Below are 22,467 nucleotides of genomic sequence, written 5' to 3'. Positions count from 1 at the left end.
CGGGCGGCGGGAACGGGACCGGACGGGAGCGGACGGGACGGCGGGGCCGGGCCCGGCCCTCCCCGCGGTGAGTGTGCGGCGGGGCCGGCCCCGCACGGCGGGTTCCCGGCGCTGGGGCTGGCGCGGCCGTAGGGACCGTGCTGTCCCCACAGCCTTCCCGTGGGGCCGCCCCAGCCACAGGCACCTGTGTTGGCCCCGGACCCATCCCAGGGGCTGCCTCGGCTGTGGGGGCCTCGACTGCACCCCCCAGGCTGCCCCACATCCTGCTTGTGGGGCTCCCCACGTCCCCAGGGGCCCGGGATGCACCCACTGACACCCACGACGTCAGCCCGGCTACAGGGACCTGCACTGTGCCCACGGGGTCACCACGGCTATAGGGACCTGGAGCCATGGGCTCACCACGGCTATAGGGACCTGGGGCATCGCCATGGGGTCACCACGGCTATAGGGACTGGGGGCTGCCCCTGTGTCCTCCCCAAAGACATTTAAATGCCCTTCTTCTAAGGGCTGTTTAACACCCCAGGAAAATGGGGAGAGGGCTCCGCTGTGATGGCCGCACCCGCTGCTATGGATATTCTCATCTCCTTGTCCCGCGGTACGGATTTCACCGCAGTGCCCGGACAGGCTTAGGCAGCAGCGTGGGTTGTTTTTTACTAAATCATTTTTTAAAAAAAGGGTTTGATTTCAGTTCAGCAATGCATTTGCAGGGAAGGGAGAGTAGGAGATCCTCCAGCGTGAAATTCAGTCTCCTGGAGGTGTAGCTGCACGTGGGTCGGTGCTGCAGGATCCCCGCGTTACCGGAGCTTTGTGATGGACCAGGTTCACAACAAACGTGTAGGGAGGCCTGAGGGATGGTAAAACCTCGGATCAGCACCCTGCCCTGCAACTGCTGTTCTCGTTCAGGGTTCAGAAAAATACGTACCCGCTTCTGCAGTGGGCACGAGGCAGGAGAGCGCAGTTCGACACAAGATAGCCCTCCCGCCTTCCTCGCAGCCCCCGCGGTCGCCAGCAGCTCTCTGCCGTGATCCAGCTCGGTTCGAGCTGATGTGCGGCTACAGAAGATGGCACAGGTACATTAACCACAGGAGCGGGGAAACTGACTGCTGGCTGGGAAACAGTAATCATCGCAATTAAAACATTAGAATTTGCGACTTAGCTTTTTCCTAGAATCTCATTTTGCAGGAGAAACAAGTTCCAGAGTTCTCCCATTGTCAGAGAAAAATCGTGTTTGATCCTAATGTAGGGAAACAATTTGGACACTCGGTTTGACTGAAAGGAGTGAATTGCTGAATTATCACTGCCCCTCAACTGCGAGATTTCTTGTTCTTCACGTCTTCTGAACCTGCAAATTCATGGAGAGAACAGGTGGAGATTAACTGGGTATTACTAATTGCTAATTACAAAAGCTGTCAGGGTAAAATTAGAAAGAGAATGTTTTGTAGAAACCCAACCCCCCTTGCTTACTGCTGCCAGTATTTAGTTTTCAAGTTTTTGGGGGCAGAGCCTTGAAGCATTTCTTTTTTTTTTTTTTTCTGGAACAAGCAGGTGGTTTTTTTTCTGATTTTTGTTAACAAAATGCTACTGACCCAGAAGCTGGGGACGCTAACGTACACCTAGTACGGGCTAAATCCAATTAGTATGTCTTGAGCTAAGAAGAAGCCAATTACTGTGCGTGGGAATGGACTGTCATTGAAACTGGTTTCTGCTCGGGCTGTGACCCGGCGGGATAAGAGGGAGAGGTGCCGCCACGGCCCAAGCCCTGCTCCACCGGAGGCTCCTCCACTCCTGCAAGGACTGGCTGTCATGGTGCCGCTCGTGAGGAATGCCCTGGGACAGGGCAGCCTGCTCTCAGCCTGGAACAGCAAGTATTTTTTTTTTTTTGCTGAATGCATCAGGGTTAGCAAGATGGTCTTGTTTAGCCTGGACCTGGGACATAGAAGCTGCTGTTCCCAAAGCGTTCCTCAGCCTACGGCAAGAGCACATCAAGCTTTACATTAAGCCCGGCTGGTCCGGTGAAGTTAGGGTTGCCTGTGACTGCAGTTATCCTGGTCTAAAGCTACGGTCCCACCAGCCAGTGGTATGAACTTCAGTCCAAAGGTGTTTGCGTTCACCAGTCTAGAGACCGGGATCTCCAGGAAATACGGAAGTCAAGAGCAGATACTGGAGTAAGAGGAGTCGTCAAGCGCTAGAAGAATTATAGGCAGCAGCTCCATCTCTATCGTGGCCTCACCAAGCTTGGATATTTGTAAAGCTCAGCCATAAGGTCCCAGTAGCTCCATCTCTGAAGCTGGCTCTGCTCTAAGCAAAAGGTTTGACTAGGGAGCTCCAGATGTCCCCTCCTCTGAGGTTTCTCCTCTTATTCTAAATGAAGTTCAGATGTAGATAACGTGTTATCAGTACTTTATCCCGTATGTGTAAGAAACAGAAACCTCTCTGGAATCCCAGTAATGCAGTGTCTCCTCACCCACAGGTCATGTCCCAGCTGCGTGTCCCATGCCTGAGATGCTGATGTGACGCGCAGCGCTGCTGGTCGTAGTGGGAGCCGCGCTCCTCAGCCGGGCCATGGGGAAACTGCAGAGTAAAATCAGCTTCCACGCCGCCAAATACAGGTAAAGCAATGCCAGGCGATCGTGTCTTACGTTAATGAACCAGTTGTGAGAGTGAACAGAGAACAGTAAATGAACAGAGAATATAGCAAGCACATGGTTTTAGTTTCATTATTGAATGATGATTTTCTTTTTTGACTCTTGCTCCTAAATTCTGCTCATCTTCCTTGGGGCGCTGAAATCCAAAACGCAGCTCGCAGGAGCAGCTGAGCGCATAAACGTGGCCGTGGCCGTGCTCTGTGCTGGCTAAGGCAGAGCTCTGAAGGCTAACAGCTCCAGGGGTGGCTGTTTGGCCCAGATATCCAGGCTGCTTTATTGTCCCTTCAGAGACTGTCACCAGCTGTCATCGGCGAGGTGAAATAATTTGGTATCTGGCACCGAGGTGGGTGCTGAGTGCACGGGGCGGCAGCAGGGGGGACCCGCCGTGCAGCACGACTGGTGTCAGAGCGAAGGAGAGCAGCAGAGCCCGAAGGTGTTAGTGAAGCAGAGGCTGGTAAGATGGAAATGCAGCTTTCTTCTGTTCTTTGCACCAGCATGGAGTGAGGAAACATCAGAGTATTTAGGAGCCCTACAGGTGCAATAGGTCTGCTCCGTCCTGCTCAGTCCAGGAGATGCATTTGTCCATTCACAGCTTCTCTGCAGCTTCCTGATGGCAGGGGTGGGCACTCTGCAGCCCAGCCAGTGGTGCCATCTCCCAGACCTCAGTCTCGGTGGGGAACATCACCCTGCCTTTGCCTTATAACGCCCTGCAGCTCCCGCCGCTCTCTCTGCCTGCTGCAGGGCCGATGGCTCCGTGGAAGAGACGGGAACTGTTCGAGCTCTTCGGCAGCACAGCCCCGTGCACGCCGACGCTGTCACTTCTGTGGCTGCTCTCAAACCAGACCTGTGTGTGTCAGGAGGAAGGGATAAGGTGAGGTACCCTCCGTCACGGGGCACAAAGCACAGTCACAGACAGGCAAATGTATTGACAGAGAGAAAATAAGGTGATTTAAATGTGAGATTTAAACATTTCTGTGAATGGTAACAACTTTGTCAGTTCCTGAATTTAGAATGAAAAGATGAGCTTAGAGTTTGGGCACACATCGAAGCCCGTTGAATCACCTTTTATAACCTCCAGAGCTCAGATCAAATCAAATGCTCTCACCCAGGCTTGGAATCACCGGACTGGCCCTTCTCTCATGTTACCTGGCAACAGATGGGCTCTAAAGATAGTTGTATTTGCTGTAGGAGCTCAAAACCGGAAGAACTCGTTCCCTCTCCTAGCTTGGACTGTGCAGGGGTATAATGTGACCAGGAATGTCTGCTGCTGATTGCCTCTCCCCGCTCCTCCGCAGAGCGTGGCTGTCTGCAGCTGGAGATCCGGGGCGGCGCTGCGGCAGTTCATCGGGCACCGGCGGGAGGTCACCAAGGTGAGCGACAGCTGATCGAGTGCAGGGGGGTCTCCTGTTCCTGTCAGAGACTGGGCAATCAGGAGCGACGGTTTGTCATCCACAGAGAGCTCGCCGTGCTCTGTCAGAAAGAGAGATCGGGGTATCAGAACGCGTTAGGTTCTTCCCAAGGTCCCAAATGATATTTTGCTGTCCAGGGAAGCAGCATGGAGTGGTTGCATCCAGACCAAACAGGGCTCCAGGAGCCTTGGACGTACGCTTATTGTCCCCTCCAAGAGACCATGTGGCAAAAACTCAGGATGATGTTACTAGGTCAAGTTTTTGATTGAGACGCCATTCACCTTTCTGCAGGTCTCATTCCACTAGACTCGTCGTTACTCTACAAATCAGCCATGCCTGGGAGCAGCAGGGCTTTAATTTTCCATCTGATTACAAAGCCAAACATGCTGCTCGGAGAGCAAACGTGCGGGGTGTACACGTCTGTGCGTGGCACCCCAGTGCTGCTCTGCCTGGGGACAGCCCCAGTGGGTCCCTGTGCTGTGGGGTACTGGAGGGGTGAAGGGGGCTTTGTTCGTCCCGGTGCTCAAAGCCGCTGTGCACTGGGCTCATTTGCATTTTTAAGGAAGTTTTTCCTATAAAATTAATGGTTTCTGAGAACAGGATCCGCAAACACCCATCCAGCTCCCTGGTTCTGAGAGGATGTGGGTCCCGCTGGCGGGTCGCACACCCTCGCTGCCCGACGTTCCCCCGAGGCACACGCGGCCACAGTACGGGCTGCTGCAGTCGCACTCGGGCTGAGCGTTTCCCCCAGCCCCGCTGTGCCGGGGTTTACTCGTGTCCGGGATCCGGCAGAGCAGAACGCAGGAGTCACAGTGTGAGCAGTCCAGCATGTGCGCATCCAGCCTGGCCAAACCAGTTTGAAGGTCAGGCTCTTTCCAGTCACTTTTTGGACATCTTGGGCTTTGACACAACAGCAGGAGTGTTGTGCTCTCCCCGCGCATGGCCGGGCTGAGTGGGGAGGCTAACCGGCTGTTCCCATCTTGTCTTTGGCAGGTCACCTCTGCCCTTGACTCAAACAGAGTCTTCAGTGCATCCCGGGACAAATCAGTGATGATGTGGGAGCTTCACGGGACATCGGGGCCAAGCCAGCGCTTCTCAGGACATGAGCTGGTTGTTACTGGACTGGCTGTGAGCCCGGGTGAGGAACAACACGCTCCTACTTCCCAGGGATTTCTTGGCAACTTTTCTTGACCTTCATTTTATGTTAACTTGTGGCTGCAGATGCCTCCCAGCTGTGCACGGGTTCACGAGACAACGCCGTGTGCAAGTGGGACATAGAGACCGGAGAGTGTCTGCGCAGAGCTGCTATCTCCAGGAATCTGGTAGGAGCCACTGGTTCCTTGCATCCCATCCCACTGCCTGCTCGGTTATTTCGCACGCGGAGCCACGTAGAGTGAGTTTGCCCTGCACTTGGCACCACAAGAAGCCCTTGAGGCACTGCGCGGGTTGCCTGTCACCCCGGGAGACCAAAGCTTGAGGCTGGTTACTCCGTTCTCCAGGTAACAACAAACCCAGGAGCACAAAGGCACCAAGACACACGGCAATTTATTAATGCTCTGACTCAGAGCTGTTAGGAGGCACGTTGTGCAGCGGGGGCTGCGTTCCCTTTCGCACCAGTCCAGCAGTAGAGCTGGTATGGGTACCGTCTTCTGGTGCCTGTGGTACCCCTGTTCCCACGGCTCTGTGTCCTGTTGAGCTGTTGGCACCTCCCTGCCTGCAACAACCCCAGTAACCACGCTGGGATCAGCCTCTGTAGGAGACCAGCGTTGGTGGGAAGCAGAAAAAAACTTCATCCAACATTTCCTGTTCACTGCCCAGCATGAGGAGGGAGAGGAACGGGAGCTTGGTGGCTGTGTGTCTGCAGGTGGACACCGGCCCGGGCTGCACACAGAGGTGGGCTTCTGCTCCTGCTTTCCTCTCTGCAGGTCACGCATCTGTGCTGGGTTCCTGGGGAGCCTTATGTCCTCCAGACCTCAGAGGATAAAACAGTCAGGTAAAATCTTACGCACGGCCACAGAGAAGGGAGTGCCTGGGGCATGTGGGGATTATGGAAGATGCCAGTGCACAAGGGGCTGTCTCTTGGTTATTTCTTATGCCCACCTGGTCTCCTGTACCCTGCTGGGGTGGCTGGAAGACACTTTCCAGCTCACGTGGCTCTTGGAGCGTGGTCTTTCAACAGGGGAGGACAGTATAGGGACACCCGTGGCTGTAAGCATCGGCTGCGGTTAGAAAGGAGAATTTATAAAAAAAGAGCTCAGCACAGCTGCTCTGGCTGGAGTTTGACCCAGGACAGATAAATGCAAGGAGGCAGTGAGAGCTTTGGGAGCTCGCCGTGCTGGGAGGAAGCAGGAGGACTGCCCCATGAGGGCTGGCAGTGAGGGTGCGCGGGAGGGCATGGCGGGCAGCCCTTTGTGGCAGTGGTGCATCCGAGTCCCCCACTCCTGTTCCTTCCAGGCTCTGGGACAGCCGGGAGCTGCAGGTGGCACACACGTTCCCAGCCAAGCGGCACATTCAGACCTGCTGCGACGCGAGCCAGGACGGGCGGTACTGCCTCAGCAGCAGCAGCGGCTCCGCTGGAGAGGGCGGCGAGGCGACCGTGAGTTTGCTGGGCAGCAAGTCCTGCTCTTTCTGGTTTCTTCTCCAATGTCCACAGCGTACAGCAGATCAGTGCTCCAAGGATCTGCTTTCTCCTGCTGCGCTGGCCTGGTGTCACCAGCCAGGGCCAGAGCTTAGTGTCTTCCTGCCTGTCCCTTCGGTAAGTCTGCTGCTCAGAGAAGATCTGAGCAGATCTTCCTGATTAAAGCACTGGGATTTCGTTTCAGTAATGGCATGGAGGAGCAGGAGGTTCTTGCAGAAAGCCTGTAAGGGACCCCCCTCGCTCGAGGTGTTTCCAAACCAGGGATTCAGTCTCAACTGCCTTGCCTTGCAGCTGTGGGACCTACGGCAGACAAGGAACCGAGTGTGCGAGTACAGGGGGCATTTCCAGACCACGACTTCCTGTGTCTTCCTTCCACGGGGCCCAGCTCACGCCCCCAGCATTGCCACGTCCTCCTACGACAGCACAGTGAAGGTCTGGGACCGAGACACTGGAGGTAGGGCAGGGTCCTGCCCACTGGGCGTACCTTATTCTGGGGTAACAAACTGCTGCTTTCGTTTCTGTGTCCCGACGGTGATGGGCACAATGAAGCCTGAAGTCTCTGGGTTTTACTCTAATCCAGCTGCGGGGCAGAGTGGAGTTATGCTGCAGAGCAAACCCAGCAAAGGAGGGTGTTCGGGTGCGTAGCGTTGGAGATGGCAAGTGTTCTTCCTGAACTAAAAGGAAGGAAAGATTTTAAAGACATGTCCAAGTTCAGCAATGAAAGGACAAATTACAAAAATCCAAAAGAACAAGGGAACTCCAGGGCTTTCCACAGGTAGGAGTGGAGAGTTGTAAGGATCAGGAGTTGCGCTGGAGGGTGGAGGGCTGGTCAGCAGCTGCCCTCACTTTGGTTGTCCTCCTGAAGGGGAATCACGGGCGTTTTGGGGTTAACCGTGCTTGCTGCAGGACTTGGTGAGGGCTGAGCCCCCACCGAGCCGGACACAAAGGCTGTTTGCCTGCTGAGCCCTGCCAGGGCAGCAGGCTTGTTAGTAACGCCTTGCGCAGAAGGCAGAGCCCTCTTGGGAACCGGCTCAGGGTCCCAGGCATTCACCCAATGCAGTAGAAGTCACCAGCGCTAGACACTCCCAACTGCTCCAAATGCACTTATTTTAGGATGAAAAGAGAAACCTGATGATCTCCCACAGAAAAGCTCTCACCTTCTGTTTCACTTACCTCTTCTTTCACCCTGGTGTCTGTGCACACCGAGATGTTGGCAGCAGCTGTTTTGATCCTGTTGCCTCCACAACTGGGTGACCCCCACAGCCATCAGACTTAATTCAGGCGCTCTTGGCAGGGTGTAAGTCACCGTGAGATGCCTGAATGTCCGTGTGGGAGCAGCTCAGCCTGGAGTCCGTGTCTGTGCACAAATACTGCCTCAGGTTTTTTTAATAATAGACACAAACAGAAGGGCTGATGTGCTGCTGGATGTTGTAAATGTTATTTCCCTTTCCCTCTTGAAGGCTTATCAGAACTGCACGTTGAGTGTAGAACAGCCCTTAGGAAAAGTTTCTCTGTACCGTAAGCAATTTGGGAGAAAAAGGCGCGTTGGGAATGCCTCCATGCAAGCCCTGCAGCTCTGCCCAGTGGGGTCCGTCCATCCATCTGTGGTTCCTCTCCAGGGAAGGGGGAGAGCCTGACCTCAGCCTGCATCCCTGTCAGCTGGCCACTGCCTGACTGGGCAACACAGAGATCCCCGTGGGGCTTACCGGGGTGGAGAGTCTCTCTTCCAGAGGGTGCATCCCGATGCCTTTGGACACAGGGATCCAGGACAGCGAGGGGTGCAACTCACCCTCCTCAGGCGAACACACACCAGGGCAGAGCCAGGTGGGCGGTCACATCTCATCTCAGCAAAGCAAGTGTCCTGAGCGACTCCTCTCTTCCCTCCCCAGCCTGCCTGGCCACCCTGTGCCTCGAGGGATCGGGCCCACTGGCCTCGCTGGCCGCCTGCGACAGCTCCACGCTGCTCTGTGCCAGTTTTAACTCGGGAATTCACGTTCTCCAGCTGAGTGCTGGTGCAGACCTGGCGCTGGAGGAGGTGGCCGCGTTTTGACCGTAGTAACCTTTCCAGCAGAGACTGCCCCGCGAGGAGAAGCGACTCGCAGAGAGCCTCCCCTGACTGCAAGCACCAGGAGACTGCACCTGGAGAGCAGCAGCGCAGGGGGATTTACTGGCTCCAGTTTGTAGGTGGCTGGAAGGCTTTAGAGCTGTCTAGAAGAAAAGGCAAATCATGGATGTGTTCAGGCCACGTTCTCGCTGCTGGAGCCTTGTGCATTTTATCTAGAAAAACCTCGAGGCAGGCCGGCTGCATGCGGTGGGGGTTCAGGGAGGAGATGAGCTGCAAGGAGCCAAGGGGCAGCGCTGACGGGCGCCAGCACATGGGGCAGGGCACGCTCAGCCTGCTGCCCTTGCTTCCGTTCAGCGGAGCTGAACACAGTGAGAGAAACGCTGCACTAGGATGTATACCCCGGGAACACTGTGAGGGTAAACACAGGAGAACATTCACTCGTGTCCAAAATTTCATCCTAAACCAGCCAGAAACCTGGGAGCCTGCTGGGCGACTGCTGGGCCAGGATTGTGCTGTGAACCTGATGGGCAACACCCCGGAGGGGCTTGTCCTGGCTGCGGGGCTGGGGCCCCCTGCACAGCAGACACTTGGTGAGACAATTAAGAACCAGTGTGAGCATGCACAACTGGCTATCTAGGCTCGTACAAGAGGAGACTGCAATTAAATATTTTTCTGTGTTGGTTGGTGGCCTCTCGTCTCGCAGTATTTTCCCTGGAAGTAAATACGAGCTAGCATACAGCACACGGCAGATGCCGCCCTACCGCCTGGAAGGGAGGAGAAAGCCTGCACCATTCTGCGAGAAGAAAAGTAACTTCTAAGTGGGTATGTTTAGGTTTTTTTTAGTTAAAACACTGCAAGTGTTGAGAACAGAACTGTGTTCACTCTCAAGGAACGTGGCCAGCTGCTCTCCCGCGGACATCGGGGAGATGAATCTGTCTTCTCTTTTCTCCTGAAGGTTTCTTACAATAGCAGACAGAAATCAAACTGTGTGTTATGAAGTACCTGCAATTTCTCCATTCCTTAGTCAGACCCAGAGGCCAGGGTGCACATTCAAAACGTGGTTGGATTTTCCAGAACACAACATTTGCAAAACCTCAATTTAAAGAATAAACAACAAACAAGAAAGCTCCCTATGCTGTAAGTCAGACCAAGACAATCCTAGACTGAAATGACCGCCTTCGTATCATCCCAGGTGAGACACGGCAAAAACTTAAAACAGGAGATGCCTACATGGATTTGAAACACCCGGTTCCTCAGACAGCTCAAGGAGCTGGGGCACGAGAAGTTACATGGAAAAGAAAAATTTCCCTGGCCTTTAACATCTCCTGTGAGTGAGTACAAAGCAGGTACAGACCTCCACGTTCAGGGACCACCTTGCAGAGGCAGGGGAAGCAGGGCACCATCTTCCTGTAACTCTGTCTTTCTTGGAATGCAAATCAAGTTTGAAGCCACAGACTCCTACCAAGGGCTTCTGGAAAACGGAAGGTGCGAGGGGCGTTAACAGAGGCTGTACAGCACACCACACCCCAGGTGCTGTACGGCTGCCTACAAATGTTTACAACGGACCGGAGAAAACCTGCAAGCCTGACTTGGAAGGGAGGGTGGAAGCAGATGGATTGTTTCCAAATTACAGCAGCAAGCAGTATCTGCAGTATAAAACCAAAATCCTAAGAAGTGGAAAAATATCACCCAAGATTTCACTCCAGCCAAGCGCTGGCAAACACAGGTGCTTCAAACCACCTCAACCCAAGAGCAGCCAGTGGTGACAGCTGCCGTAACGCACTTCGCAACAGCCGCTTCCTTTTTTTCTTTAATATAAAAAACGCAAGTCTTAGTTCAAAGCCATTAACGCCCTCGTTCAATTCATCAGCAGCACCTCTGAGCTACTCCGCTGTCCACAGCTTGAAAGTTCTGTCATAGGAGCAGGTCGCTATCAGCTGCCCGTCGAGGGAGATATCCAGTCCCATCACCTTCCCCTCATGACCAGCCAGCGTTTTCAAAGGGGACCAGCCGGGGTGAGTCCAGATCTTTGCGGTGTTGTCATAAGCACCCGTGAGCAGGAAGTTACCGTGATTGGCTGCAGGAGAGCATGAGAAAAAGGGAGAAGTGAGATTTACAAATAAAAACCTGACAAATCTTCTCTGCTAACCAGTACAGGCCTTCTTGACCTGAAGATGTGTTTTCGAGTTGCCCCATCACCTGCCGCCTCAGCTCAGGAGAGGCAGGGCTAAGGAACATCAGACCGGAGGCACTCACGTTCAAATTTCACCCCGGTCACCAGGTTCTGATGGGCAGGAATGGTGTAGATGCACTTCCTCTGGCGGAGGTCCCATACTTTGCAAGTATTGTCACCACTGCCAGTTGCGACGTGGTATCTGCCAAAGGGTGGAGGGAGAACGCGTTGTTGGGAGCTGGGGTTTGTACTCGGAGCTCCCACGTAAACCATGCGAGCTCTTTTCTTACCCATTTGGGGAGAAGTTAACTCCATAGATCTCCTTCAGGTGGCCTTCCAGAAACATGATACAGCGTCCCGTGCGCAAGTCCCACACCCGGCCAAAAGCATCCAGTCCACTAGGAAGAGAGAACCCGAGCATCACCCACCAGAGCCTCCAGCAACCGCCAGAGTTGCTCAGCCTCACCAGCAGAAATCACTGGGGCACATGGCATCAGACGGCAGCAAAATCTTGATAATATGTCACATCCAGTCCCGATGCAAAGCAAACTCACCCAGTCCCTGCGAGAGACCCATCCGTGTGAAACGCAATGTCGTAGACCCCTTTGCTGTGCCCCTCCTGATGGAGAATCTCTTCCTGAGCTTCCAAGTCCCACAAGCGCCACGAGTGATCGTAGCTGTAAAAACAAAGCATTTGTCCAACTCAACGTATCTCCAAGGAGAATAACAGGGTGTTTCCCTAAACTCATTTTATTTCCAGCTGGAGGCCAACAGCATCTCACGGGAAGGGCAGAGAAAGGAATCTCCATGACGTGCTGTTATTTACATCCCAACAGCCCAGCCACTGTCAAGAACGGCCAACCCCTGCCCACGCTGGGCTCCTCTGTGGACAAGCAATGGTACCCACTGGGCTACCAGACAGACAGCTAATGGGAATGTCTAAAAGCACATAATCACATCTCCATACCAGGTAGTTCCCAGGAACCTCCCAGACGGGTGCCACATCACGCGTGCCACTCTCATGCTGTGTCCTTCAATATCTGCCACCGGTTCATCGCTGAAAAACAGAAACAAAAATCATTGGACAGTGTCAGACGTGGCTGGCTCTAGCCAGGCCTTTGCAAACGTTACGATCACAGCAAGAGAGCTGCTAGTTAAACACAAGCCAGACAAGAAAATCAGAGTTTTAATTAATTACTCTAAATTCTACCTTTTGTTTGCATAGCTAAAGCTCTAAGAGAAACCCCTTTACCCATTACCAATTATAAAGCTCTCCTGGGATCATTACTTCCTGAAAATTAGCAGGGCCCTTGTGAATAGCTCTTTGAAAACGCGGACTCCCTGGACAGCAAGGGACTACACAGAACACATCCCGAACCATAGCGAATCCCGCTGTTCCGAGGAATTGCAGCGCAAGCAGGATCGAGTGAATATTTATTCTCCCAGAATTACAGGCAGCAGGTCAGTACGCTTCAGCAGAAGACATGAACAGCATTTAGAGTTTCTTTCTGACAGGCTAAAGAGACCTGGTCACAGGAGGCTAATAAACAGCCTGTCCCTTTGCACAGGTACGCTTCTGCAATTGGCAACAGTGGATTTCAGCCAAGGATAAACTGGGGCTCTCAGAGCTGCCTGCCTCTTCCCAAGGTGCAGGGCTCCACTTTTCAAACACGGTTGATGCCAGGGCTCAGTATTTACACCATTCTCTTCTGCACAGGCTTAAGACAGATGCCGCACATCTTTCAAACCTCACTGTGCAATGACAGAGCCACTTGTTTTTGTCACAGGATGAAGCTTGTGTGCGTGCTCATGCATTTTCTTAGTCCCTCTCTGAACCTGGTGTTTCCCAGTAACTCAAAAGTTCATTTCTTAATATCCAAGAGGGGAAATTTTCTCCTAAATGAAAGGTTAGAATGAACCAATCTCCAAATCTTCCATCCATCACCCGAAGCAGTTTACCAATGCCCAGCAGCAATTCGGACTTGATTCTTTCCAGACAATTTCCCCTCACCTTGATTCCCCTAATCAGGGTGATCTCTTTTCCTGCTGAAGAAGGTGGCTCATACTGAGGCCAGGAATTGCACTGGTATAACTACAAGACAAGGTTATATTTGCAGGAGGATGGTAAATGTCCGATGTTTAATAACACAGAATAAACCCCAAAACAACAATGCTGCAGCTGTGCGTGTCTGGAATCATTCTGACCTTTCAAGGCTCCAGAGTTTGACAGACCCGTCAGCCGCACACGAGGCCAGGTTAACATCCTTCTTGTCGAGGGAGACGGTGGCTTTGGGATGGAAGACTATTGCTCCTACATTGGTGTTATGTCCTTAAGAGAAAGGAAAATCAAAATTACTAATCTACCACATGAGCTTGCCCAGTTCTTCAGAAAAACAGCATTTATTTGTAACTAATTAGTCAGGTACCAGTGAACACCTCCACTGTGTCCTCCCCATGGTGGGTGAAGTTGCATTGTAACTACCAGACGTATCCCTCCTGCAAACAGCTGAACTGCACTTCCAGCAGCACCCACTGGTGCTGAGGTTTGTAACCCTCAAAATGTAGTGAAAATTCAACACGTGAATCCAGAGATTTGTCCTCACATATGTATTTAGTTACAGGTGTGACCCCTGTTCCAAGAATCTCACTGCTCTTAAGTGGCCTGGCCAAAATTGCTGGTATTTGGCTCAAAATAAATCAAATCAGGTTTTGAAACAAAACACAGTTCAGAAAACACAAACAGCAAACTTGGGTCTGAGCTCCAAGAGAAAGGCCAGGACTTCCTCTTGATCATCTGACACGTGCCCATGCTCCGCCATCCTGAGCGATGCTCTCATTAGAATAAAATCTGCCCAGAGAACCTTACATTTTGAGTCACGAAATAATTCAGATATGGGAACTCAACCCAGAGAGGAACAAAAGAACAGAGTAAGTAAAGAGCCTCAGGGAAAGTTGCCCTCTACCTCGTAAAGTGTGAACAAGGTTGCAGTCAGGCACGGACCAGAGCTTGCACAATCCGCTCCTGTTTAACACAAGAAATAGACGTCAGTGTAGACAAGAACGTCAAAGAACAGATCAAACACAGAGCTGCAAAACCACCCTGGGAGGGTCTGCAATGGCTAAAACAGCAAAACGTTTTGGGCAACCAGTCACAGGAACTAAGGGACTCAGACTGAAATCTCTGCTAAGCTCTAAAATTAAGCGATGAGAGAATTCAGAGTAAGAAGAAAAAGCATTTCTGAACTCTCAAAATTCACAGGCCTCCAATAACATCCCTTTCCTTCACTTCTGCTGTGCTCTCCCCTCCCCTACAGCGAGTGCTGTAAAAGAACACTTACCAGCAGGCAGTGGCGAGGAGTTTGGAATTGGGGCTGAAGTGGCAGTAGGACAGCGGGCGATCGTCTCCAATCTGGCTGCAGAAGTTATTCAAAGACTGTAACCAAATACAAAGGAAACTATAAATGAATCAAGGACAAACAACCTAGAGAAAGCCACAGCCAAAGGCTGAGGTGAAGGAGGCAAATGTACGCAGAGACAGAGGCCCTTGGGAAGTCACTTTCAAAGGGAGGAGCTGCCTCGAGCCAGCCTGACCGAGGTAAGCTAGCATGGCCTGGGGCACAGCTTGGCTCTCCGCGTGCCACCCACGGTACTTCCCCACAATAACCCTGCAGGCCTGCTTTGCGGCTACGGTTTTGACAGAGAACTTCCTGCAGTTCTGGCCTCTTTCTACAACTCCTCCAATGAATACAAGCAGAAAGACCAGGGCAAGCAGTGTGGTGCGCTAGGGGAGAAGCAAATCCTTTGGCAGCTAATGCCTCTGGGGGTAAATAGGATTAGAGTGGCAGCACACTGCGTGCTTGAGTCGTTCTGTTCAAGCAAGCTGGGAATTTGACTTAACATGCTCGAAAAGGGCATCTCAGAGTCATCTAAAACACGTTTGGCATTACTGTGTTGGTTACTATTTGCCTTGGGTTTATGCACTACTGACCACTGTACAGGGAAAGGAAACTGAGCAGTCCGTTCCTGACCAGCTAAACCAGTGACAAAGCCAGGAATAAAAACTCCTTTAGCTTCACAGGCAAGTGGCAAGGCAATGCAGGGACGTCTCTTCATCCTTCTGCCACGTAGGGGACAGCTAAAGTACATCCCTCTCAATCACTGAAGAAAGAGTTAGAACAGGCTTTATGGGAAAGAGAGAAAAAGCAAGAGCTTTCCAACAGGTGAGAGTGCAGAAAACCACCTGCATCTGGAGAGCACCTCCAGACAGCTGATCTCTCTCTGGTCTCTTTGGAGGATCAGCAAAACGTTGTGAAAACAGCAGGTGAGCAGATGCCAAACCTACTCGCAGGGATTTGTGTAGCTCCTGTCTCTGCGATGTCCTGGTTGCCTCTGGAATCTCTTTGAGCAGCCGGGCTTCTTCTAGCCGCTTCGCTGCCCTGTGAAGAGGAAAGGTGGAGTAACAAGCCCCAACATTTTCCCTGCCCTGCTGCTGGGAAGAGGCCTTTCCTCCTCCTTCTCCCAGACTGGGCTAACACTACAGTCAGTGCAAACTCAAGCTCTAAGCTCACTGCACTTGCCTACCACTCTTTTGATCTCCAATTTCCTGCACTACCCACGGTGGGACTAGCAGCCAGAGTTTACAGAAGGCTGCGTCTCCCTCCTTCATCTGCACCGTTTTATCTCACCTGGGCAGTGAGTAGTTAGCAAGCCACAGCCTCGCTGTTTTCAGACTGCGCGGTCCTTCGTGGTACCAGGTTTGCTGATACTGTAAGAAAAAGAACAAAACTGAAAAAAATGCTGATGTGATACTGCTCTTCCATTCAGTTACCTCCTTTTAGCGCATAAGTGCCACCACAGCGTCTGCTCTTACATCCTGCCTCTTTTTTAATGGTATTTTGCGTAACTATAAGCTCTAGAAAAAGGGATTAAGAGAGACAGGTCAAACTCTGCCTCCAGATAAGATCCTGGGGTGCTGCCATTTCACTCGGGAGCATTCCCATTGAACACTAACTCATTTTACTAATAACCCACAGCCGATGATTATGCTCCCTCCTTCCCTACACATCACCCAGGAAAAGTGGAAGCCCAGAGCTGCAGAAATTGTTCTGCTTACAGCAACCCCAAAAATATGCAGGAAAAAATAAACTCAGAAAAGAGAAATAAGCAGAAAGAAAGAAGAGTCAAAGGCAGAAACAGATGCAGTTACAGGAACGTAGTTTTTTCTTCCCAAGTATGAAGACAAACAACAATAAAGACTCACTGCACTGAGTAACAGTGCAAACATCCCATCTCCTGTTTCCTGTGCTGTACACAGCACGCAGTCAGGCCTGCAGTACAAGCCAGACTTAACACATTGCCACAGTTCTTCTAAAATGGGCAGCACAGAAGGAGCGCGAAGGGATGACATGAGAATCCACGGACTGACCACAACCAAGAGTCCTGGACGTTGTAGAGACTGTCAAAAAAAAGGCATCTCAAAGGTATCACACCTATTTCCCTCAGCTCAGAGACAAGAGAGACCATTACCTCTTCTTTGGATTTTTTAGACCTGTCGTCATCTTTCCTGGTCTTTTTTAACGCGTCTGTGCCAACCACCGAAAGGATATTTCTTAATCTGGAAAGAAACACATTAAATTGTATTTACCCAGCGAATTCTCAGCTAACCTGACAAATAATCACTGTCTGCCATTCCTTCCTCAGCATTCTTGCTGCACAGTAACGACACATCACTGGCTGCCAGCACTCACTGCAGCCCAACTAGAAGGAAAGTGTCAGGATAAGCAGAGTTCCCTGCTAGCAACACTCGGGGCAGACACAGCACCTCTCCCTCCTTTCGGCAGGACCTTCTCCGAAGAGCGTGATGGGCTCCCCAAGCGCTCGCAAACAGGCTTTCACTTCAGAGTCGTCGGTGGAGACGTTGATCTGCCGGGCTCTCTTCCTGCGCTCAAACTCAGCCAGCACTTCGGCCTGCCGCTCGCTCATGTGGTCTTCGAGGTCAAAGACCTCACCTGGCCAAAAAAACCAAAACCATCAGAGTGAAAACAACGGCTGGACGAGAGATCCCTCTCAAAGAGGAAGATCCAAACAAAGAGCCAACAGTCCAGGCAAAGGTCTCACTTTTTTACTTTAAATTACGCTCAGAGTTGATCAGAGACTTTTGGCAGTGTCACACTCCAGAGCGAGAGGGAAGAACGCAGCTGGTTAGACATTCTCACCGCTGCTTATGTTGATGTTGCCAGCCTCGAGCGCAGCTTTCATCCCCTCTTTTCCCAGCAGCCCCGATTCTCCTTTTGCCAGGCGCTCCCTCTCCTTCTCTTCCAAACTGCCATAAAAGATGGGGGCTTTCTTGGTTGGAGCAGCATCACTCTCTTCTGCGGGCTTGCTCTTTGTGGCCTGGAAGGTAAAGGCAGAGTTTTAAGTGTGTTTTGGCTAAAAAGGAGACAACAAACAGCTTGGGTGTGCAAGAAAGCACTGATGTGCTAGAGAAAGTTCGTACACACGTCACGAAGAGGCCCTGAAATAGCGCGTGAGGCGTTAACCTTGGACGACAAGGCCGTGCCCCAGGTGCAAAGATCAGAAGTAAAATGCCACATTAAATGATTTGCTTTAATTAGATTGTGTTGTTTCTTTATTATCTGCTTAGACCTCATTTTTTAAGGCTCCAGGGCTTTGATTTTTTTTTTTTTAAAGAAAAAGCTTTAGAAGCTGAAGCTTTTCCCGCTCCTGCCGAACGAGCCCCAGAGAAGGCCCGAGCGACGCCGCCCGCCAGCGCCGGGTGCCCTCGCGGGGCCTGACCGGCTCCGTCCTGCCGGGAGAGCAGCGCCACAACGGGCTTTCCAGGGAAAACCAAAGGATCCTGGAAAAACGCGTGAAAACACGCAAGCGCTCCGCTCGCACCGGCGGTACCTCCCCGCCCCGGCGAACCCCCCCACGCCCTGCGAGTCCCCGGGCCGGTTTGCGGCCTCTCCCCGCTCCTCCGGCCCGGTCCCACCCCCCTTCCCCTCCCCCCCCCCCCCCCACCTCCGCAGGCGCGGGGGCCCGCACGGCGGGGCGGGCGCCGCCGCGCGCCGCCGGTGCCCGCACGGAGGCCATGGCGGCGGGAAGGCAGCCGGGACCGGACGCGGCTGAATTCAGGGCGCGCACGCCCCGCCGCCGCACAAGCGCTTCCGGGGCGCGCGGGGCAGGGCGGGAGGCGGCGCGCGCGGGGCCGGGCCGGGCCGGGAGGGGCGGCAGCGGCGGCGGCGGCGGCCGAGGGGGGCGATGCTGCGGCGGAAGCCGACGCGGCTGGAGCTGAAGCTGGACGACATCGAGGAGTTCGAGAGCATCCGGAAGGAGCTGGAGGTGCGAGCGGGGCCGGCGGGGCGGGGGGGTGTGTCCCAGCCCCCCGCCCCGCAGCGCCCCAACGCGGCCCCCTCGCCCCGCAGAGCCGCAAGAAGCAGCGGGAGGAGGCGGAGGTGGCGGCGGCGGCCGGTGAGGAGGCGGCGGCGGCGGCGGCCATCGCGCTGGGCGGCGAGCACAAGAGCCGGGAGCAGATCATCAACGACCGCATCGGGTACAAGCCGCAGCCCAAGGCCGGCGGCCGCGCCGCCCACTTCGGCACCTTCGAGTTCTAGCGGGGCCCGCGCCTCCCCGCGCCGCCTGGCCTTTCCTTTTTCTTCTTTTTAAGTTTCTCTGGTTAACACGTCCATGAATGCCCCTTGGCCAAGTGTTTTGTTTTAAATAAACATGTCTCTTTTTTTTTTTTTTTTTATTATTAAAAAAATCACACGAGGTGCTTCTAACAGCTGCGGAGGCCGCGCAGGCCGGGATGGAAACACCAAGACCAGCGGTGTCTCCTTCACCTGGGCACGCCCCAGTGCAGCAAGGAGGTAAAACACTGCCTCTGCAGAAGGATCTTCTGACTTAACAATGTTAAAATTGAGCCAGGGGAATGTGTTCATTTAAACGTTTAGCCCTACGAGTTGGTAAACCCGCTAAGGAGGTGCTGGGGAGCGTCCGGTTAATGTTTCACAAGCCTGTGTGAATAAAGGCAGCTCTGGGTGCAAGGGGCAATGCTGCTGCTGCTGCTCTGTGCTTTCCTGAGAAGGCCGGGAGGGAAGCCCCCCACGTCTGCTAAAATCACCTACCCCCAGACACGTCACAGAGACGGCTGCACAGCTGCCTCTCAGTCGGCGCCGCAGCTGGGATGCGGACGGGGCCCTGAGCAGGGAACGACTGCAGACCTGGATGCAGTAGAACACACTGGGCACGTGGGTGTGGAACAATATCCCATATTTTCTGACGGAGCAGGCTTTCCTTTATGTTTACCCATTTCACTTCCATTCAGGCCTGGGCAGTGCGTCACCCCAGCTGCACTGGTTTGGCGCCCTGAGATGGAGTTTGAGGTACCTGCCAGAGATGTTTGTTGCTCGGATCAAAGGCCACCAAATGTTTCCTTGTAGATGGTGTCACATAAAAGGCAGAAAGGCAGATTAACTTCTGACAGACTCACCAGCACGTGCCTGGATTTACAGCAGCAATTTGTAGCACCGTCAGCTGGCTGGGCGCGTAATGGAAGGTGAGATAACGCAGAGCCCCGGGCAGGAGGAGTCTAGCGTTGGTGCTTAACAAAGTTTGCTCCCTGCAGCCCAGGGAAGGAGGCAGAGCAGGGCTGCAGCAGCCCTGGGGCCTGTACCAGGGAATTTGGAGATGGGACTGGAGGCTTGCTCTGCTCTTGCCTGGGACTGTTTTCCACCATGTTCCAGCACAGGATCTGGTAGATTTTTCAGTGTCTCAAGGCATGCTCCAAACCGGGCTGATTAATTCCATGCACCATGTGTTGTAAGTGCATACAATTTCAGGCCAGGGGAGATTTACAAAACTTAAAAACTTCTCAAACTGGAAAGAGCCCTAGTCTGGCCTAGGGCAGAGCTGCTTTTCCAGTCTTCCACCACATAAAATTATCAGGGATTAACTCTGCTATTCAGGCATTCCCAGTATGCCCCAGGGAAACATCACAGGAGGTTCCAAACATCCTTTGGTTGCACAGGGGAAGAAAACCACCCAGCCCCTCATTTTTCTTGTGTGGAAGAATCCAGTCTGGAGATGATCTCTGGGAGGAGGACAGTATTCCCTGCTGTACACAGACACCTTCCATGCACTGAGGGGACTCGTTATTACAGCTCCCTAAAACTCCTGTCCTTCGACTCCTCCCTCTGTAGGGGAAAGCAGATCTGGAAGCATGGATTTCTCTTTCCATCTCCGCTTTCCCCACACACTGCAAAGCGTAAGTGGACTCAAACGGCGACTCGCGCATCAGTCACTTCCCGCACTCCCCTTCCAGCAGCTTCAGGGCTGAGCGCTGGTGGCTGGGGCGGGCCCAGAGGACGCTGCTCCTCACTCCCATCCCCGACCACCTGGAGATGGACACAGCCCCTGCTGCTCGCTGGCCCCTCTACCACAGGCACACAAGAGCCGTGCCAGAGGAAAGGGGCTGGGGAAGGCCAGGCTGGCGCTGCCTGGCTGCGGGGCCTCTTCCTAATAAAAGCGGGAACCTCCTCTTGGAGCCGCTTTCCAAACGTGGCAGTAAGAGCTGCCAGCCTCCGCTTCAGCCGCAGTCTGCATCGAGGGCTGTTTCCAAAACACACATCCACCTCAGTAAAATGCCATCTATTTTATTGGTTAATTATATACAGGAGATTCTCGATATTCACAGTAACATTAGACAAGTTACCTCCACAAAGAGCAAGAGTAAAAACAAAAATGACAGTCCACTGTAAACAAAACTAGAAATCCTGCTGGATTTGGTGGGACTGGCTCCAGACAAACTGAAAAGGCACTCAAAGGAAAATGACAAAAGCCAGCTGATGAACGCAGCCCGGATACTGCGTGCACTTCTTCCAAGATGATCATCCAGAGGTACAGCGTGTGAAGACTGAACATCGGGGTACGACGATGCAGGACACCACATTCCAAGCATGCTACGTGTATTGACATACAAATTTAATTTACTCGAGTCTCACAAGCACTACAGTCCTCACCTCCCTCCAGGCACTGCTTAATGCGAGTTCAGTGTCTGCTTAATGCGAGTTCAGTGTTACCGGGACAACTTTCAATGCACCATCGGGGAGGCGGGGACTGCACCAAAAGCAGTCTGCAGGAGTCATCGGCAGGGAGTTTTGCTGAGACTCTGGGAAAGCAAACGGCGACCTGGGCCAAGAACACAGCAGCCAGAGGCATCTGGTGGACGGGGGGAGGCTGGGACACAGGGAGGTGGCTTCTCTGGATTGTCAACACTGAACCAAAAGAAAGCATGGCCAAAGCTGGCAGGGAGACATGGACTGGAAACGTCCCTTTCTCAGCTGGGCCTCGCTGTGCCAGCAAGCTCAGAAGCAGAGAGCACATAGCCCTCCTGTTCTCTCCATATCCATCCTCCCTTCAGCCCTTCCCTTGCACACCTCTCCCCCAAGCCCAACCTGGGCTCCCGTTTCTGACTCGGGTACTGCCCAGTGCTCAAACCACCATCCTTACAGGCTGCGGGGAGGGCGCTGGGGCGCCTGCTAGACACTCGGGAGACTTCTGCCCAGGTTCCTGCTCCCCAGGCGACCACTGCCAGGTCAGCACCACTTCCCTCTCTGCAGGCTGGAGAGAGCTGCGCGCCCTCTCCTGTGTAAGCCTGGGCAGGAGATGGCCCTGCGAAGACAGAGGTACTCATCCTCGGTGGGGAAACAATTTCAAGGGCACAGATGCTACACGCGGGATGAGGCAGAGAAGCTAACGAGAACTGGATTTACATTGTAAAAGCCACAGCTATTGCCTGATCTCCAAGTCATTCATCTCTGATCACTTGAATCAGAGAATTCAAGTCTGGTCACTTGAATATGAGGAAAGGTGGCTAAAGGTGACAGCAAGAACGGGCCAAGCAGAGGTTCTGCTTAAAGACACAGCAAGAGGTATGTGAAGTAACTAGCGTCATCACACAAAGCCACTGGGGACTGTATCCTGTGATCAGACATCCCACCCACACCAATGCTCCAGCTCGCTCCAGAGAACCCAGTCAGAGCTGTGGTGGCAACAGCGTAAAGCTTTCAAAACACAAACAATGATCTCCAGCACTTAACTGCTTCAGTTTTCTCTGACAAGCACTACGATTTCCTCACAGCTCTTGCACAGGGATCAGAAGAGTCTGTTTTCCACGCTCACAGAGAGGCATGATTGCTCAGAGGGCACAGGAGATTTGCACCTGCATGACAGATGCAAGGAGAGGGCATCAGCGTGTCCTTCTGCAGCCTGTTACAGATGTTACTCCCGTCAGAGATCAGACCAGGGAAGAGCTTTTCCTGTCTCTCATCAGCAGGTGGCTAGCATTTTTCCATGAAAATATCCTCGCTTCTTTCACCCAGTTGCAAATTTGCCACAGAAAGAAGCTCTGCAGAAACCCAAGCCTGCTTTAACTCGTCTCCTTTCATTACGTATTTGCACTGCCCAAAGATGTCCAAATAAACACCTGGCAGAAGCCCAGGATGGCTGACTTCAGGTGGTGCAATTCAAGGTCCTAG

The 22,467-nt window shown here is 53.1% G+C and overlaps 3 protein-coding genes across 4 annotated transcripts; 2 read left to right on the top strand and 1 right to left on the bottom strand.

Moving 5' to 3' along the window:
- The first annotated feature begins 38 nt into the window (after nt 1-38).
- Nucleotides 39-9,649, top strand: WDR31 (WD repeat domain 31). 2 transcript variants are annotated; one of them, XM_086763660.1, is made up of 10 exons: nt 39-67; nt 2,471-2,609; nt 3,387-3,516; nt 3,941-4,015; nt 5,048-5,192; nt 5,276-5,376; nt 5,980-6,047; nt 6,509-6,650; nt 6,984-7,146; nt 8,582-9,649. In XM_086763660.1, exons 2-10 carry the CDS (start codon nt 2,563-2,565, stop codon nt 8,740-8,742), a joined length of 1,032 nt encoding a protein of 343 aa, XP_086619786.1. In that variant the 5' UTR covers nt 39-67; nt 2,471-2,562; the 3' UTR covers nt 8,743-9,649. The 2 variants fall into 2 exon arrangements, with proteins under 2 accessions (XP_086619786.1, XP_086619785.1); XM_086763659.1 differs by having other exon boundaries at nt 6,509-6,809.
- Nucleotides 9,650-9,800: 151 nt separating this feature from the next.
- PRPF4 (pre-mRNA splicing tri-snRNP complex factor PRPF4) lies at nt 9,801-18,074 on the bottom strand. The gene is made up of 14 exons (XM_086763658.1): nt 17,951-18,074; nt 17,146-17,323; nt 16,752-16,938; nt 16,457-16,544; nt 15,616-15,695; nt 15,273-15,366; nt 14,269-14,363; nt 13,894-13,952; nt 13,136-13,259; nt 11,898-11,987; nt 11,485-11,607; nt 11,221-11,328; nt 11,014-11,132; nt 9,801-10,834 (listed from the first exon to the last, which is right to left on the bottom strand). Exons 1-14 carry the CDS (start codon nt 18,020-18,022, stop codon nt 10,641-10,643), a joined length of 1,611 nt encoding a protein of 536 aa, XP_086619784.1. The 5' UTR covers nt 18,023-18,074; the 3' UTR covers nt 9,801-10,640.
- A 100-nt stretch (nt 18,075-18,174) lies between these two features.
- CDC26 (cell division cycle 26) lies at nt 18,175-18,667 on the top strand. Its single transcript, XM_086763661.1, has 2 exons — nt 18,175-18,271; nt 18,355-18,667. The coding sequence occupies exons 1-2, from the start codon at nt 18,191-18,193 to the stop codon at nt 18,541-18,543; spliced, it is 270 nt and encodes an 89-aa protein (XP_086619787.1). The 5' UTR covers nt 18,175-18,190; the 3' UTR covers nt 18,544-18,667.
- Nucleotides 18,668-22,467: the final 3,800 nt, after the last annotated feature.

This window comes from Chlamydotis macqueenii, chromosome 20 (assembly GCF_036417535.1).
Source record: "Chlamydotis macqueenii isolate bChlMac1 chromosome 20, bChlMac1.mat, whole genome shotgun sequence".
Taxonomy (NCBI): domain Eukaryota; kingdom Metazoa; phylum Chordata; class Aves; order Otidiformes; family Otididae; genus Chlamydotis; species Chlamydotis macqueenii.
This window is presented reverse-complemented; position numbering and strand designations above follow the sequence as displayed.